The following is a 13,466-nucleotide window of genomic DNA, read 5'->3' on the forward strand; positions in this document are numbered from 1 at the left end:
CTTCATCCGTAGTTGGGGCTCCGATCCGGTTGAGGTTGGAGATGTTGGGTCCGCAACCCGGTTGAGGTATCGCATTAGAATTTGGTGCACACCCAAATGTTTGTGGAAATGCTTGCTTCATTAACTTTCTGAATCTGAGGAGTGATGACCAAAGCATTGAGTTTGTATATGTTTATTGCTCAAAATATGGTTTAGTACTCCAAACTATTTGCAGGAAATTAGCAAAATACAGTTTCTATATCTTTCTCAATCTTGCAAATATGGTTTAGTATACGCACATCATGTATTTTTATCCGTCCATTGCTCAAAATATGAGTTGATTAAACTCATAGGACAGTCTCTATAACCTCGAGTATATAGACCTATTTACAGGACATGGTGCAGTTACTGAATCACAGTTTGCTAAATCTTCCTCATTCTTAAAATCAACTGTTTAAATCTGGCTTACAAAAATGTGTTAATTAAGAAGCATGACCGGCATCACCATGGATATTAAAGTTTATACTAACCGTTGGTTTTGCTGAGATTGTAGATGCTTGTTGGTAATAAAGTTGAAACAAATAATCTGTATACAAGTCTCAACAACTAATGGAATGGTTGTTTCCTTTTGTCTTCTTCACTAAATGGAATCTGAGGTGTATGTGCTATCAGCATTATAGGAAGTCCAGAGAGAAAATGTATAAAACCCATGACGACGGTCTAATTAGGAACTCGGTCCTCAGATACCACCTATTATGGGGATTAAATATTTGATGAGCATGACAAATATACTAATTTATGGATCAGATGGGAGAAAACGCGTTGCTGTTATGTGTTCTCAATTGGCTGCTTTCACATTTTCCACTAGCGGGGTCTTTAACCACTACGCATTCTGTAAATTTCCTTTGCTTTTCTCAAAAGTGAAACAGACTCATTCTCATTTTTGCTCTTGTTAAGTCAACTCTCATTCCATTTGCAAAGGAGTTAATTGTAGGAACTTTGGAGTAAACGGAGCGACATAGATCACAGGAAGCTTGCAAAGGCGATCGGATCTGAAGCTTGTTTTGATAGGTACTAATAACAGCGTTGAGAATGTTAAATCTAGTTCAAAATAAAGGTTGAGGCTTGTTTTGATCTCTTAGAATTTGAGAATCATTACGGATTAACGAACCGCTTTGCTTTTCTGTCTAATCAGGAAATCATGGCTCTGGAAGTTGTGGGTGGAGCTTTTCTCTCTTCTGCACTTGCTGTTCTGTTTGATAGGATGGCTTCCCGTCCGGTTGCTGACTTCATCCGAGGAAAGAAGACCACCGCTGGGCTGCTCCACAAGTTGAAGATTAAGTTGTTGTCTGTTAATCAGTTGCTCGATGATGCAGAGGAGAAGCAACTCAGAAACTCTAGAGTCAGGGATTGGCTTAATGAGCTTAAAGATGTTCTCTATCATACCGATGACCTGTTGGATGAAATCAAGACTGAAGCTCTGCGTTGCAAGATGGAACAAGAAGATTCTGGAAGCAGCAGCACAAATCAGGTACTCAAGTTTAGTTCTATTTCCATTCATGAACTTGACAAAAGTCTGGAACCCAGGATACTGGACATTCTTGACAGATTAGAACTTATTGCCAACGAAAAAGATGTGCTAGATTTGAAAGAAGGAGTTAAGGACAGACCACAAGGAAGACTGCCTACAACTTCTTTGGTAGAAGAGTGTAGTGTATATGGAAGGGATGAAGAAAAGGAGGCCATTATCAAATTATTGTTAGCGGATGGTATGACTGGAAATAAGATAGATGTGCTTCCAATTGTGGGCATGGGTGGGCTTGGAAAGACCACTCTTGCTCAACTCGTCTACAACAATGACAGAGTCGAGCAACATTTTGACCATCAATCATGGTCTTGTGTTTCAGAAGAATTTGATGTTATCAAAATAACACAGACAATTTACGGGGCGGTCACTTCACAAACTTGTACCATCACAGACCTAAACATGCTTCAAGTTAAACTAAAGAAGGCGTTGTCAGGGAAGAAATTTCTCTTTGTTCTTGATGATGTTTGGACTGTGACTAATGACGAGTGGGATCTCTTAAGCCGACCCTTTGAGGGTGGAGGTCATGGAAGTAAGATTATTGTCACAACACGTCATGAAGATGTTGCAGGTATTATAGGTACCCTTCAAAGTCAACATCTAATGCAACTATCTGAGGAAAATTGCTGGTCGTTGTTCTCAAAACATGCCTTCAAGAATGCAGGTGCCACTGCAGATCCGTTGCTTGAAGTGATTGGAAAACAGATTGCTCTAAAGTGTAGAGGACTCCCTTTAGCTGCAAAATCACTTGGGGGTCTTTTATGTTCTGAACCAAATATTGAGAGATGGGAAGAAGTATTGAACAATGACATATGGGAGTTGCAAGATAAAAAGAATGGCATTTTGCCAGCTCTATGGTTGAGCTACCATTATCTACCTCCACATCTGAAGCGCTGTTTTGCGTACTGTTCCATATTTCCTCAAGATCATATGTTTCACAAACCAGATCTGGTTTTGTTGTGGATGGCTGAAGATCTCTTACCGTCGAAATCGAAGACTACATTTGAGGAAGTCGGAGGGAACTACTTTGATGATCTAGTGTCAAGGTCGTTTTTTCAACGTGTACTATATCAGCACTTCACAATGCATGACCTCATTCATGACTTGGCAAACTTTGTCTCCGGAGAGTTTTGTGTTAGGTTGGAGGACAATGACTCAGTGCTGGACAACAAAAGCAAGAGTCGCCACTTTTTTTGTGTGACCCCCGGTTTTAATCAATGGGACAGTTTTTATGAAGCCAAGTATCTGCGGACCTTTCTTGTACCAGATTCGATATCCTTCCAATGCTCCAGAGGTCCTGACTTAGATAATGGTATACTCTTGAAACTCACGGGTTTAAGAGTGCTCAAATTATTAGGGTACAATATTGGTGAGCTCCCTAGTTCAATTAGCAAGTTGAAGCATCTAAGGCACTTGGACTTGTCTGGCACATCAATTAAAAAGTTACCTGATGAAATGTGTACTTTATATAATTTACAGACTTTATTGTTGTTGGGTTGTGAATCTCTAGTTGAGTTGCCAACTGATTTGGGCAGATTAATAAACTTGCGGCATCTTGATATTAGACACACAAAGATAAAAAAGATGCCCCCAAGGATGGGTAAAATGAAAGATCTCCAAACATTAAGAGGTCAGTTTGCCCTAGACAAGTGCACTGGTGATAACATTGTCGAGATTAAAGAGCTTCAGCAGTTGCGCGGAACACTCTGTATCTCGGGGCTTCGTAATAGTGTGCATGTCACAGATGCCATTATGAGAAAGAAGAAGCATCTGGATGAATTAGTTTTGGAATGGGGAGGCAAGTCTGGTGACACAGACGTCGATAGACAAAAAGAGAGAGATCTGCTGGAGAACCTCCAACCTCATACAAACCTAAAAGAACTCACCATTCAATCTTATGGGGGCACAAGATTTCCAGGTTGGTTGGAAGATCATTCTAGTTTATCTAATCTGGTTCGCCTTCAACTTCTGGATTGTGGAAATTGTTGGTCGTTGCTATCAGTTGAGCAGCTACCCTCCCTCCAAGAGCTTGAGATTGAAGGATTTAATGGAGCGGTGACTGTGGGTTCTAAGCCTTCTCCTAATCTTCGTAAGCTTAGTCTGAGGTCTTGTCCCGAGGTAACCGGGACATTCATGTTAGCCTGCTTCCCAAAGCTTGAAATACTCAAATTGAAGTATGTTAATGTAGAATCTCTTGATTCCCCTTCACTCCTCGCCCTAGTCAAACTTTCAATATTTTATTGCACAAGTTTTGTTGGTTTTCGCGATGGAGGGCTGGATGCGCCCAACTTGATGATCTTAAAAGTCGAAACATGTCCGAAACTGAGGTCATTGCCGCAACACATGCACAACCTTCTCCCATCTCTCAGCTACTTGGAACTATCTGATTGTCCAGAATTGGAATCATTTCCCGAAGGGGGATTGCCGTCTAAGTTGGAAGTCTTGCGCATCCTGCGTTGCAAGAAACTCGTCATTGGAAACCGTATGCAGTGGGGTCTACCAACACTCACCTCTCTTAAATTCTTGAGCGTCCACTTTGAGGGATGTGAACAAGTTGTAGATTCATTTCCAGACGAGGGGCTGCTGCCCACCACTCTCTCACGACTCCAGATCAACAGTATTTCGAAGCTGGACGGCAAGGGGTTTAGGCAACTCACCTCTCTTAAACTGTTGGAAATTCGCAATTGCCCAGAACTCCGGTGCTTGCCAGATGAAGGGCTACCCACTTCTATTAATTATCTGGACATCTATGATTGTCCTTTACTAGAACAACGTTGCCAGAGAGAGACAGGGGAAGATTGGACCAAGATTGCTCACATCAAGACCATTCGAATCAATCACATAGTTATACGACGTGCAATGGTAATTATCCAATTCTCTGTTCTGGTACGGTTTAGTTAGTAAATTCCGCTCTCAACTGCTTCTTATAAACTCTATGATTAACCAATTACCTCTGTTTCTCAATGCATTTGTTCCTTTCTATACAATATCATTGTTTTGAGTTTTGACCTCTACATTTGAATACTTGTATAGGCTCCAGGTGCTTTGTAATTACCTAATCAGATGATTCCACTGCTGAGATAGAAACTTCCCGGTGAGTCAAAAGTATTTGTTAGTTGGCATAATGCAGATGTCATAAGATTTGCTACACACTCTCAAGGCTTGATGAACTTGCAATGTTACTTGTATCATCATAAATGATAGAAGAACTCATTTTCTACCAAGTTTTATAACTAGATAGAGCAAAATCTTGAGTAATTTCCAATAAGTATTCTAGTTCTTCTTTCACGAGTCTCTTCATCTAGGAATCTATTTTACAACAAGGGCCTGACAGGACCACTCCCAGCAGAAATTGGGAGTTTGAAGAAGCTATCTAACATGTAGGGAAATACTATTTTACTTGGAGACCAACTTTTAAAACTGCAATATTGCCATTGTAAAATCTTCTCATAAAATTGCTTGCGTGGGTCCATTGCAGAGTCCTGGTTGGTTGCAGCTTCTCTAGTCTCATCCCTCCTACTATAGGGTCCCTACAGGAGCTAATATCTCTGTAAGAATTTTATATTCCTTCATAAATGTTTTACTGCTCAGCTGAAAGATGAACATTCTTATGGATGTTATCTTGGATGCTGTAAATGACATGATTTGCTATATCTGCTCATCTATCTGAAATTTTCAAATGTTTGGTGCTCATTGTGCTCTTTTCGTTTATGAAACCACAGCTCTCAGGCACAATTCCATCAAAGCCTTGGAGTTTATAAGAAGCAGTTGAGAGCGGAATTTATGGTCCGTGTAGCAAATCTTATGACATCTGCATTATGCCAACTATTTGTAGAAAGTGTGACCTGTTTCCCTTGGAGTCTTGGAGTCTTGAAATGCATATAGAAAAAGGAAAAAAGTTGAAGATTTGAACATTGTTTCACAAATTCATTACTGCTTCAGTTTTTCTCCTCTACAAGCATATTGCAGCACAGTAAAATATCCATTCCACTTGCAGCAAGCCAGCAATCAATTAACAAGCACAAAAGTTTGCTTCCCTACACAATCTCAAAACCAATAACATAATCACATAAGTTCAGTAGTTCACTATATTAGTTGTGTTAACTTTTTTTCATTTCTTATATTTCCTAAGTTTTTCAACAAAAATTTTTCTTTCATTTGTTTGGTCATGTTCCATAATACTGAGTCTTCTTTTTTTTTGACATCTTTTTTTATATAAAACCCACAAAAAACAAAAAATAAATGGTAAAGCTCACTGACATGGCAGCTGCAAACGTTTTTTTTTTGGGAAAAAATTTGAAGTATGTTGTTAAATATATATATGTATGTATTTCTTATGTAAATACGTACGTAAGCCCACAAGAGTAATATAAATTGCAAATAAAAAGGATTCACAAAAGAAAAGAAAAAAGTTGAGAAACTAAAATTAATTACTTAATTAAATGCATGTGAAATTAAATAAGGATAAAGAGGGGAAGTGAAAACTTGTCTTTTAATTGTATTAATTATTTGAATTTTTTAGATAGTGGAATACACATGGCATGCAAAGAATGGGGAAGGTAGAAAGGAAAAGGTTGGAGGGGAAGGTTGCTAGCATTCCTCATTTCTCAATCTAACTCGGTTCACAATACTTCAATGAAAAGAATCCTACTCTTCTTTCAAAAAAAAAAAAAAAAAAGAATCCTACTCTAACTCGCGCTCTAACTTTGACTGCAAAAAGCTGTCAAATTTGATGCTAAGGAGTAGAGGACTATGAACACGCAGTTTGATGTACACAAAAGGGAATGTTTTTGGTATTTTTAACATTCATGAGTATGCATCTGTCTCAGGATGATATATAATGACACTTATAAGTTATAATCCATCAAAGTTGAGCAATGTGCAGCCATGGATGGATCGAGGATTACCAGGAAATTCTTTGTACACATCCTGTTTGTGAAGTTTTCTTTTATTAGAAGACGACAGCCTATATACAGCAGCACACATTGCCCTGCCAATTATGAGAGAAGGGAATCCTGTAAATTAAAATAAAAGATTTTGTAAGAAGGTACTGCCCGGTCCAGTGAAATGACTACTAATTCAACACCTGAAACCTGAAGGAGATGAATTATGTTCAGCAGCATAAAACTCACATTTGATCAAATAATCACCAATGCATAAGTTCCGAAGAAAAGAAAGGTTGCTCAAGTAGCTAACCTTATCCAGCAGGATGGAAATTATTCAAACCAATATATGTTATCCGTATGCTAAGCTCAAGTATCCTATGAACTACTTTACATATAATCAATCCATATAATTTTTGTTATCTGTGTACTGGGTTTCTAAGCGTTCCTATAAAGTCTCTTAGATCTCACCGTCTTGATCTACTCCACTAAGAGCATCTTTAGCAATGCTAGCCATTTTTGAGTCAAATTTTAGCTAAAGTAGCTAAAAAGTTATTTTACCTAGCCATTTTAGAATTACGTCTGCATCAATGCTCTCTATTTTAGCTAATTTTAAATTTATATTATTTTTTAAATGAAGATTAAATAATTTAAATGTATTTATAAATTACATAAAATAACTTAAAATGAATGTTTTAAATTATAAAGAGTCTCATATCGCTATCTATATTGAGGAGCGAGATAGCTAAAAGTTATAATAGAGAGTCACTTAGGAGTCTGGTGCAGCTGCTAAAATAGATAAAAAGCTAAACATGCTCTCCAAAATAGCTAAGGAGCCAAAATAAAGAGTCTGCTAAAGATGCTTTTATAAAAATAAAATAAAAAAATAAAAAAATAGAAAAATATAAAATAAAAAACAAAAAACATTTTTCTGACCCAGATTCAAACAGCGATTTTATAGAATGAGGAAGACATAAAGAACCATGATTCGACGATCGGAATACATTATACATGTGCTATACATGGGTCTATACACTGGAGGTTCCAGAGACTTTCCAATGAGTAAAATCAACCTAAACTATATAACAATGCAAGCCAGACTGCACTATCTTTTTATTAATTGGATTACTGAATGGTTTTAGGCGAGAAAGAAACAGCAAAACAATTACACTTTCCAAGTAACCAATAAGTTACAAACTCAATAATTTGGTCATCCTACATCAAATTTAGAAAGATAATGAAGCATGCATTTCCACAAACAGATGGTGTGCATATAAAGAATTCTTGTCTTAAAACGTATGACTAAAATAGATATGGTGATTCGATACCGGCAATTTCCTTGATTTTAGGAATTCGAAGATAAAAAAACCAAACTAAATTAGTCATAGAGACACATAGTCAAGTCCAAATTAGAACCAAGGCATACAAGTCTAAATAACGTACCTAAGAAAACTTCAGAAAAGAAGATCTGCATAGAGAATGCTTAGCTCAGAACTGTAACTAGAACTTTTCAAGAAGTGATGATTCAGAGGCTCTAAACTGGATAGTAACCGAATCAACCAGGGAACCTGTCAAAAATTGAAAATAATAAAATAACTAAGCGTCAATGAAAAAAAACAGGGGGGTAAAGACAAAAAGAAACAAAAAAATTAAAAAGAAAAATACCAAGAGGCGACAATGAAGTTGGTGCTGAAAGTACTAGAGCCACCTGCAACTACATTCTTTCAATCACTGCTTCATCTATGAAAACACTCTGATGTGGTCCACAACGAAGACATAACGTAGAGAATCCTGGCATAAATTTTAAATAAAAAGTTGTCAAAATTTGATACTAGTTTAAGAGTATTAGACTATGAATACACATTCTGATACATAAGGGAATATTTTACTTTCAATTTTGTTTTTAACATTTAACAGTACATTATTGAAATGAGAGACTTGAGTCCCTGAAAATCCATGAAACTTGACAAATGTGTAGCCATGGATGAATCGAGCATTACTAGGAAACATATTGTTGAAAATGTAACATAAAAATGTTTACTAAAGTAACATAACTGGCATGGACCTTCTCCATTATTTGTAACTTACACATAATGGAGAAGGTTCATGCCAGTAAGGTCGGAAGCAGGGCCGCTTAGCTTGTTATTAGACAAGAATCTAAGAATATGATCACCAGAGGCCTCTATAAGGTTCTTCATACTGAACGGTAACAATTCTCCTGAAACAGTATAAAGTAATATCTGGCAAGGTTTTAATCTACTCACAGCGGAGAGACATTTGTAAGACTGTAGAGGCTCAGAGGAATAGGCCCAGTTAACATGTTTCTATCAAATTCGCCTGTAATTAATCAGACAGTTATACTTTATTAAAAGAACTTGATTCAGAGAACAATAGAACAAAAAAATAGAATCCACATAATGTATTAGAGAATTTGTGGAATTGATACTCACACAACCTCCAAAGACTTTACAAGTCCAAGGCTGGAAGGGATGCTGCCAATGAGTTGATTACTTTCGAAGAGCCTGAGCAGGAAATGTATAAGGGGATGCTAATTGTATGAGAAAGAAAATTAATCTGAGGATAAACTATATTAGAGAGTTAAGGAGTTAGGAAGTTTTATGTTCAAAATGGTCAATAAATATGAAAAGACTCCAAGGGAAACAGGTCACACTTTCTACAAGCAGTTGAGAGCAGTTGAGAGCAGATGTCATAATCAGCTCTTAGACATGATTTGCTATATCTGCTCATCTACCTGACTATAATGATGCTTGTCTTAGGTGTGGACTACCCGGACATTGCGCAAGGAAGTGTAAGGCATCCCAGAATGTTGCAAACGCATACAAGATGTATCGTGAAGCAAGGGAGGCACATTACATGGAACAAGAAGATCAAGATGGCGATCTCGATCTAAGGGTGGAAGTAGGCCTGGCATTTGAGCCCGTGACCCGCAAACCCGCCCGCACTAACCCGCCCATTTATTAAATTTGTGCTAAGAAAGCCCGCACGCAAAAAGCCCGTAAATTAACGGGCCTTGCGTGCTAAACCCACTGGAACCCATTGGAACCCGTTTACTTCCAAACAAACCCACTTCGACCATTTCCGTCATTCAGCAACCACGCAACTCTCTCTCTGGAACGTAACCCTGAAGCCTGAATGATTCAGGCTGAATCTGAGCACAGCAGCCTCCCATTCATTTCCGTCACCCAAATCCCAACTCTCTCTCTCTCTCTCATCTCTCTCTGCGCGCCGAATTTCTCAAGGTATTGGATCTGTCTTTTGCTTTGGGTTTTCTTCGATTCCTTGCAGTTTTTGTATCTGGGTATTGCATTTTTTATAATCTGAAATCTGAGTGTGTTCTGGGTTTGAATGATGGAATTTTTGTTGTGATAGATTTCTGGGTTTTTGGTGAGCTCTCACTCTACTCTACTCTAACTCTCTTTTTGGTGATTGAAAAGTTTGAATCTTTGAGTGAATTTGATCGAAGATCATTGCTAAAGTTTTCGAATTTTCTAGTGTAAATTGATGCGAGTATGTTTATGGCTTGCTAATATAGGTGTATGAAGTGGGATTATGATCAAATGTAGCTCCTAGTCGGTCATTTCACTAATTAATATAAGCTTCGGCCGCCGAGTACAAATGTTTATGTCTAATAGCTTTTGTGTAATTTGAAATTTATAATCTTCTGCAATTTGAATTTTGTTGCTGCATGTTTAGTTAATTGAACACCCATGCCAGTTGACAAAGAGATGGAATTTGAATATGGTTGTAGCATGTTTTTGTTGTTTATATGAAGAACTAAAAACTGATGGATCCAGATGAGTTTATGAGATTGGTTGAAGTTTTTGTTTCATTTGAAAAGGTAGATTTGAATTATACTTTTTATTGAATTTTTTACTTGCATCTGGAAACATAAATTTTATGCTTCTCTATTCTGAATGGGGTTGTTTGTATCACCTTTTTTTGGTTCTGACATCAAAATCATTTAGCTGTGCTATTGTCTAAAACATACTCTTTTATTGAATTTTATATAAGTGCTATTGTCTAACCACTTATATAGTTATGTCTTGCTTATGTTTCTGCCTGCTACCTTGTTAAGAAGTCACTTTCGTTTCTTTTTTTGTAGATGAGTTTAAATGATGAGTCCCAATTTATATCTGTGGAGGAAAGAGAAGAAGATGCTACAACAAATGTACAAGGAGAACCCGCAAACCCGCCGGGTTAACCACACAAGATGCTACAAATGTACAAAAAAAATTTTTAAAAAAAATTATAAAAAAAATATGTTAACGGGTTTTAACGGGTTCCAACGGATAACCCGCAAACCTGCCGGGTTTAGCCCGCGAAACCCGTTAACTTAACTGGTTTTTACCGGGTCGGCCCGTTAAGAACCCGCACCGTACCCGCACTATACCCGCACGTTGCCAGGCCTAGGTGGAAGACTTCAAGGGTCAAGATCCAGAAACTGGCGATTTTGATTAAGTCTTTTTATTTTCCAAGAGATGTAGGCAATTGCCATATTATTTTTGTAGTAAATGCCAATGGTTTAGTTTTTCTTCAAAGTAGGCTCAGTACCCAAAATAAGTGTGATGTCTAGGAAGGTTTTGAGATAAGTGGTACTTAAGCGAGCCTTGCTCCACCGACATCTCTCTACTCACCTGGTCACATTTACTTTGGAGCTACCGAAAGAAGTTGACGACTACCATTGTTTTGCATTAGCTAGTTTTTGGATTAGATTTTCTCTAGTGAAAGAGACAATGATGTAATTCCGTTGGCTTATTAATAAAAGTTGAGTTCTTTTCTTTATGACTCCTTTTTTTAATTACGAGCCTTTTCTTTTAGGAATGGATTCTGGAGAATTGCAATGTCTTGCGGATAGTGAAACTACGCACACCACTCTCCGCCATAGGCAATTATTCTTGGAGATGTTGCTTACATATTCCTCTGTGACTACGATGGCTGGGCCATCAGGATTAGTTCAAGGACATGGAATGACCCAATTCCTTTTGCCAAATGGCACCTTAATTAATGTCACAGAAGCTCTCTACGCTCCTAAGGCAAATCGAACCTTATTGAGCTTTAAAGATATCTGAGCCAACGGATTCCATGCGGAAACGCATACTGAGAACGGAAAAGAGTTCCTTTGCATTACCTCTAATGACTGTGGACGAAAGCGCATCTTAGAGAAGCTTATGTGTCAATCTAGTGGACTTTATGTCACTACCATTCGACCTATTGAGTCCAATAACGTCATAAGAGAATATCTTTTGGATTCTGACACATTTTGGCTTTGGCATGACCGACTAGGACATCATGGTCGTGACATGATGATATGTATACTAAAAACTTCACACAGACATCCATTCTTTTGAGCGAAAAGAAGCACGAATCAAAGATTGATTCCCGGACTTAGTGTGACCGCCGCCTCTGGTGCCGCCGCCGTCCACCGCAGGCCTAGGGCTGCCCATGTCCTCCTTGACAACGCCAACAAAGGCATCACCCATGGCAATGGCGCCATGGATGTAGTCACAAATTTTGCTTCTAATAGCGACTTAGACGCTCAGGCCCAACCAAAATCCTCATTGGTTGCTTCTAAGGCCCCTCGCTCATTTTGCAAAGCCTGTTCCTTAGGGAAATTAGGACCGAGACCGTCATACGCAAAGGATCCCAAAATACTCATTCCGTTCTTACAGAGAATCCAAGGGGATATTTGTGGACCAATTCAACCATCATGCGGACCTTGTAAATACTTTATGGTATTGGTTGATGCGTCGACACGCTGGTCACATGTCACGCTGTTGTCCACTTGAAATGCTGCTTATGCTAAACTCCTAGCCCAGATTATCCGTCTACGGGCTCACTACCCAGACCACCCAATTAAGTCAATTCGACTTGATAATGCTGGGGAGTTTACATCGAAAACGTTCGATGACTATTGCATGTCACTGAGGATTGATGTAGAGCATCCAGTTTCCCATGTCCATACCCAAAATGGTCTCGCGGAAGCCACTATCAAACGACTACAAATGATAGCACGGACATTGGTTATGCGCACCAATCTCCCTGTTTCCGCTTGGGGATATGCAATATTGCACGCAGCAACGCTAATTCGTCTACGACCTACTGCCACCCAACCTTATTCTGTGTTACAGCTAGTGACTGGGTACGAGCCTGATATCTGGCACTTACGCATTTTTGGGTGTGCCATTTATGTGCCTATTACGCCGCCACAACGTACTAAGATGGGTCCACAGAGACGAATGGGCATCTATGTTGGATATGAATCTCTGACTATCGTCCGCTACCTTCAACCCTTGACAGGCGATCTCTTTACCACTAGATTTGCGGATTGTCACTTTGATGAGACAGTCTTCCCGTCGTTAGGGGGAGATAAGAACACAGATGTTCAACAGGAACGACAGGAATTGTCCTGGTCTGTCCCCACTATATCTCATCTCGATCCCTGTACCGCACAGTCCAAACTTGAAGTGCGAAGAATAATCGAGCTCCAGAACGTAGCAGATACTCTACTTGATGCGTTTTCTGATGTTGCTAAAGTGACGAGATCACATATACCTGCTGCAAACATGCCTGCAAGGATTGACGTCCCAAACACTGGACGTAACGCCACTCCCGTGACACCAGGAGATGGCGCCACTGCCCAGAATGACAGTGATGTGGCGTCTATGGCCGCAGGTCCCGCAAGAAAGCGCGGTAGACCGATTGGTTCGAAGGATACTCGCCCTAGAAAGAGAGCGAATGAGGCACAAACAAATCCTTTGATCATCGATACTCAAAATCAGTCCCATGAGAATGTTTCGGATTATGGTTATGTCTAAGAGACATCTTTGGGGGACGCCTCAATGTCAGAACCTATCCCTGAGAACGTAGAGATCTCTATAAATTACACTAGTGTACATGGGACTTGGGAAAGAAACTCCATCATCATTGATGATGTATTCGTGTATTCAGTAGCGCGTGAGATTATTGAGATCGATGACATCGAACCACGCTCCGTTGAT

General features: G+C 39.0%; 1 protein-coding gene across 12 annotated transcripts in view; it reads left to right on the top strand.

Annotated features, from left to right (window-relative positions):
• The first annotated feature begins 697 nt into the window (after nucleotides 1-697).
• The window catches only part of LOC133733223 (putative disease resistance RPP13-like protein 1), a 59,152-nt gene continuing 46,383 nt past the window's right edge, over nucleotides 698-13,466 (top strand). For 7 of the 12 annotated variants that reach the window (XR_009857567.1, XR_009857569.1, XR_009857572.1 and 4 more), the window contains exons 1-4: nucleotides 698-1,050; nucleotides 1,175-4,450; nucleotides 4,598-4,658; nucleotides 5,043-5,114. Coding sequence is in view for 2 of the 12 variants with exons in the window: in XM_062160850.1 (XP_062016834.1) it covers nucleotides 1,181-4,450; nucleotides 4,598-4,615 (3,288 nt within the window). In the remaining 10 variants the exon portion in view is untranslated. Of the gene's footprint in view, nucleotides 1,051-1,174; nucleotides 4,451-4,597; nucleotides 4,659-4,869; nucleotides 4,945-5,042; nucleotides 5,115-5,286; nucleotides 5,619-13,466 lie in introns of those variants that run through there. The other 5 variants (XR_009857566.1, XR_009857574.1, XM_062160850.1 and 2 more) reach the window with 5 other exon arrangements.

The sequence above is a fragment of the Rosa rugosa genome, chromosome 2 (assembly GCF_958449725.1).
Source record: "Rosa rugosa chromosome 2, drRosRugo1.1, whole genome shotgun sequence".
Lineage (NCBI taxonomy): Eukaryota > Viridiplantae > Streptophyta > Magnoliopsida > Rosales > Rosaceae > Rosa > Rosa rugosa.